This window comes from Galeopterus variegatus, unplaced genomic scaffold, assembly GCF_000696425.1.
Source record: "Galeopterus variegatus unplaced genomic scaffold, G_variegatus-3.0.2 Scaffold2748, whole genome shotgun sequence".
Lineage (NCBI taxonomy): Eukaryota > Metazoa > Chordata > Mammalia > Dermoptera > Cynocephalidae > Galeopterus > Galeopterus variegatus.
The window spans coordinates 234,880-240,130 of NW_007728859.1; the positions used below are offsets into that span (position 1 = coordinate 234,880).

At 54.0% G+C, this 5,251-nt stretch overlaps 1 protein-coding gene across 1 annotated transcript in view; it reads right to left on the reverse strand.

Moving 5' to 3' along the window:
* The window catches only part of NANOS1 (nanos homolog 1 (Drosophila)), a 2,017-nt gene extending 1,023 nt beyond the window's left edge, over nucleotides 1-994 (reverse strand). Inside the window, exons 1-2 of the mRNA XM_008582875.1 lie at nucleotides 960-994; nucleotides 73-559 (exon numbers count right to left, since the gene is read on the reverse strand). Coding sequence (XP_008581097.1) covers nucleotides 73-559; nucleotides 960-994 — 522 coding nt within the window. The remainder of the gene's footprint in view (nucleotides 1-72; nucleotides 560-959) is intronic.
* Between the last annotated feature and the right edge of the window lie 4,257 nt (nucleotides 995-5,251).

The window sequence follows — 5,251 nt, forward strand, 5'->3', positions numbered from 1 at the left end:
GGGCGCCGCTCCGGATGCTGATTGGTGGGGTCCGGGGAGGGGGCGTGCTCTGCCCGCGCAGCTGGAGGCTACGGGAAAGTCGGAGACGAGGGCCCGGGAGGGGCGGCTGCCCGCGCGCGCCTTCGCCGGAGCGCGGGGCCCTGGATTTGGAACAGGTGACCAGGCCTGCGCCTCCCTCGGCCTGGTGGCGAGGATCGCCGAAGACGGGGGTCGGGGTGGCGACGGGGAAGTGGTGCCCCGGGGTCCACGCGCCCACCTCCCAGCCTTTAATGGCCCGGGGCAGGCCCGTGTTCCGAGACGCTCCCTTGCTCCTCCCCCCTTCTCGCCAACATCAGCAGGAAAAGCTGTGGGGAGGCAGGACTGGGCGCGATCTAAGGATGCCGTTCTCCCATCAGAGCGGTCGAGGGACTTCCACGTGCGCAGCGCTCTGTGGCGCTTTCTGCTGGGTGAGAGGGACGCAGGACTTTGCCGTGGCACGCAGCAGCCCTCCAACAGGTGTTCAGAGGCTGAGAGGCGGTGACTTAGGTAGGATGGGGGCTGGGCCAGGAAAATCTTCCTTCTGGAGAGCGTAGGACAGTGATTGGGGCGTGTTTGTGCGAAGCCCCTCGCCCCCAGGCGCCTGGATCGAAATCTGGGGTGTATGTGCAATTTGAAAAGCAACGTCATAATTTAATACATTGAGATGAATAGAGTATTTTTTTTTTTTTTTGTAAAAACCATGGAGAATGACAGCCAGAAGATGAGTTTCGATTAAGAGCCTGAGAGGTGGTCTTACCCTTCCCAGGAGATGGAACGACTTTTTTCTTGTAAATACTGAGGGCTCTTCTAGGATGGGACCTAGGACTGGCACCGACAGGGAAAATGCCTCCTCTGGTGGCTGGGTGGGTGGGAGAGCGGGCTTCATGGGGCTGGGCAGGGCAGGGCTCTCCTTCCCTACTCGGGACCATTGCCATGGGCACCTGGCGCTGGCAGCCTTCACTAGGCCTGAGGCCATGCTCAGGAGTCTGGCTGTGCCCAGCAGGTTTAGAATGACCCAGCAGGGGATGCCCAGAACCTAGAGCTGGCATGGGTTAATATCACCATGAATGAATGACTCAGAATGTCAGCAGTGAAAGGGTCTTAGGGATCATTCAGTCCAATCTTACTTTACAGATGAAGAAAATGAGAACCAGAGCAGAGAAGGACTTCTTTAAGGTCACACAGTGCCTATGTGACAGCTAGAACAAAGACAGGTTCCAGCACTCCGGGCCAAGTGGCCTTCCCACTACACCGTGGGCCCAGAAGGTATTTCATACTCAGTCTGTGCAGGCATCAGCAGAAATCAAATGCAGAGCACAGGGGGAGCTAAATGGAGGAGGAGTGAGGTGGGGCACTGTGCCTTTGGCATGGGCCCCTGCCCTCAGGCAGCAACCAACCCAGGGCCCGGCTGACAGCCACAGGGGAGGGCCTGAGGCAGTGAAGGCCTGTTCTGAGCACCTTCTGGGGAAGGGGTTGCAGATACGTTTTTCAGTCTCTTCCTCACTCCTCTACTCCCTAATCCCTAACTCCTGAAACCCGGCAGTAATCTGCGCTTGCCAGCCCAGTTGCTTTTGCAAGTTTGTGTTGGCACTCAAGTTAAAAAGTCGTGCCTTTACTTCCTCCCTCTCTCCCACCAAAAATAAACAAAAGAGCCCGAATGCCGTGGGGCTCCCGCAGAAGCCTGGCAGGTTTGCTGACACTGAACTCTGAGCTCTTAGCACGAGAACGCCGGCCCCCAGAGTGGTATGAAGATTATTATTCTATAAATGGAAAATTCCACTCTGTTCACGCAGCCTGCATACTTTCAGGTATGCAGACTTCAGGCTCTGAAGAGCAGAAGCCACCATTCTGAGACAAACTTGGCAAGGAAAGTTTAAAGCTGCCGGCTGCTGTGTCTGGTCCCCCTTGGTCAGGCCAAAGGGAAGACGGCAGGTAATTGGAGGCCTCCTTTTCTCCGCCATGTGGTTTTTAGCCCCTGTGGTTGTATGAGAAGAAGGAAAACATTTAAGTGACCATGAATACGAACAAATGCCTTGACTGGGAACTGCAGCCTGGGTGTGTGGGTAGCGGTGATTGCACGGAGATGCCCTGGAAGGAGGTGGAAAGGAATGAGACTGTCCTGGGGTCTAGCCACGTGCTGCATCCCCGGGCTGTACCCCTTGCTCACTGTCACCCTTTTGTAAATAGGTGTTTGCCCCGGGAGGAACGTCTGGAAGTATAGGCACAGTGCACAAAGGCTTCTGACTTTGGACACATGCTGGGCCTCAGTGCATGGGGAGCCTTTGCTGTTAGTGACCATAGGAAGGCCAGAGTGGTGCCTGTTCCAGCTCTGGGTTAAATAAGCAGTCACTGGAGCCAGCTGGTTAGCTCAGTTGGTTAGAGTGTGGTGCAGATAGCACCAGGGTGCAGGGTCCAATCCTGGCACTGGCCAGCTGCCCTAAAAACAAAACAAATAGTTACCTTTTCACCAAGCACAGGCCTCAGCCTGGCCGTGGACTCTCTAGTGCTCATTGAGGTGGCAGAATTGACTTCAGAGATATTCTTAGTGCCTCTGATAACATCTGAATGCCTCTTGTTCACTTCCCCAGAGTCTGGAATGAAATAGAAATAGCCAGAGTGTGAAAGTTTCTTCAAGGGACACCCTCAGATTGGTGGAGGCAGGAAGACAGGTGGGCATGGGCTTCATCTCCGAAGTTAGGGTGTTGCTCACTTTCTTCTACTGGGGCCTGCATGGCATGGGGAGAGGGCTCAGGTTGGGCAGTGGGGTGGTCTGCTGGGGCCCTGTGGGTCCCACCTCTCCGCACAGCCCCCAGCCCAGGCCATTTCCTTTGCTGGCAGCAGAACTGACCCAGGAGAGGCAACATGCAGACCTTGGGCATCTCGAGGCTCTTCAGGAACATAGGTCAGCCCTGGGGAATGAGGCATCTTGGTGGGTGTCCAGGCAGCCACAGAGATGCTGTTTGTCAGGCTCTGGGTTCCCGCTGACCTGCCTGCCAAGCTTTTGCCGGGGGCAAGATGTGCCGTGGGGTTTGGGCATTTGGGGGCTGTCTTCTGGAATGGTGTGGCCTTTGTCTATATCATGCCTCTGGCCAAGCTCAGAGGGTCCTGGGGATAAGGCTCCTGCCCTTTGGGGGCTTAGAGTCTGCCATAGTGGTGAAGTGGGGAGAGCTTGCTGGGCCCCTGCTGAGGTATGTGTGGCCTTGGATAGAGACTTAACTTCTCTGGGCCCCAGCTCCTTCCCCTGATCAGCGAAGGAGCTCATCATGTAAAGTGGCAGCTGCATTTGGGTGCCAACCGGCAGCCACTTCCCCTTCTTGCTTATTTGTGTTCCAAGTCTCTCCCTCAGCCTCAGGGATGAGCTGCAACAGGTTTAAGCCAGATAGAAACATCCCATGTCCCCTCGTAAGAAGAGGGCTGCCAACCCAGTCTGGCCCTTGAAATATAAGGGGATCTCTGTGAGGGGGATTCTGGGAAGGAGTTTGCTCCCTTATTTAAAAAGGAAAAAAAAGATAAAAAAGAGGACCAGGACCCTCACCTTTTTCAGCTCAGGTGATGGAGCTGTGGCATCCTTGAGGTGACAAGTCTTATTATTATTATTATTATTATTTTTTTTGTCTTTTTCCGTGTCCGGCAACGGATCGCAACCCTCAGTGTCGCCCCCGTACCGGACCGGGACCGGCAACGGGATCGCAACCCTCGGTGTTGCCCCCGTGCCTCACTCAGCCAGTGAGCGGGAACCGGTCTGTATGTGGGATCCGAACCCTCGGCGGGAGCGCCGCCGCGCTTCCCAAGCGGCGCACTATCCAGTGCGCCACCGGGCCGGCCCGAGGTGACAAGTCTTAAGGACAAAAAGCTGGCACACCAGTGATGATTTATCGGAGAAGTTAAAAAAAAAAGCCCTGGTGACATTTTTGTTGATGACTTGGTGACTGGTTACAGGAGATAATTAAACGTCTTTATTGTTTCAGCCACTGCGAGTCAGGTATTCTTTTACTTGCAGCTAACTTCATTCTAATTAAAACATGTACTAATATGAAAACGATGCATTTGCTAATTCTGTCAGGAAGGTAGGATACGATATTCTGCCCAGATGGAGGTGACAACCATGTCAGAATTTGGGTGTGGGCAAGAGCTGGAAGGGAATAGGGAGAATTGAGAGCAGGTGCTTCGTGGGTGTCTCTTCTCTCAACCCCTGCCCGGGGCCAGACTCCCAGCTGATAGTAATAGGAACACCATCAACGCCAAGTGCTTGACACACCCCATCGCGTGTGACCCAGCCCCCTCCACAGCTGCCCCTGCATGTATAGAGAAGGGCAAGGCTAAGGAGGAGCAGGGCTGAGATTTGCATCTGTGGCCCCCTTCCTCTGAAGCTGGGTTCTTGCCTCTTCAGTGCACTTGATTATTCTTGGGGCTTCTGGAGTCCAGATTGTGGGGGTGGGGTGGGGAGGGCAGCCAGCAACACACAGCAACAGGGGCAGGAGGGGATGGTGCAAGGAACCACCTGGGGCAAAACCAGGCACATTCCATTCTGCATCAGAGATGTCCCCAAACAAAACCAATTCATTTAAAAGCAGTCTGGACGTTTCTATTTAACCAGTAGTGGGTATTTTTTATAAGGTGAATTAACCTTTCTCTCTGTTACACCTTCTCTCCTCCCAGCCCTGTGGTTTTCCTTTAGAAATCTGGAGTGTCTCAGTTTTGTGTAAAGCAGGAGATGCCTGGGGGCTGACAGGCTGAAAGGCATGTGTCTCTGGGCTGATGACGCTGATAGTAGTAATAGCAGCAGCTCACAGGTACTGAGCCCTTACAGAGCACTCAGCGTTAACTTACATCATTTCTGAAACCTCCCAGCAGCTCTGTAATGACACCTATTTCCCAAAGAGGGAAAAGAGTTTTTGAGAGGCTAAATGCATCCCTTGCCTCCTGCAGCTCATTCTCCAAGGCCTGTAGTGTTTGTTAATCATCACACCTCCTTGATCATCCCTGGCCTGTGGATACTTGTTTAAAATTCTCTACTTCCTGCTTCCCCTCTTCCTGTTTCCCTAAATGGCAACATCAGCCTTCTCTGGCTCAAATTCAACGCTTGCTGTCAGCAGGGAGACAGGAGTAAAAAGCTGGGGTCCCTAGAGGGGAAAGGAAGAGTTATACTAAAATGGTGAAATCAAGTTCAAGGGCCGGCCTGGTGGCGCACTGCTACAGTGCGCCGCTTGGGAGCGCGGAGGCGCTCCCGCCG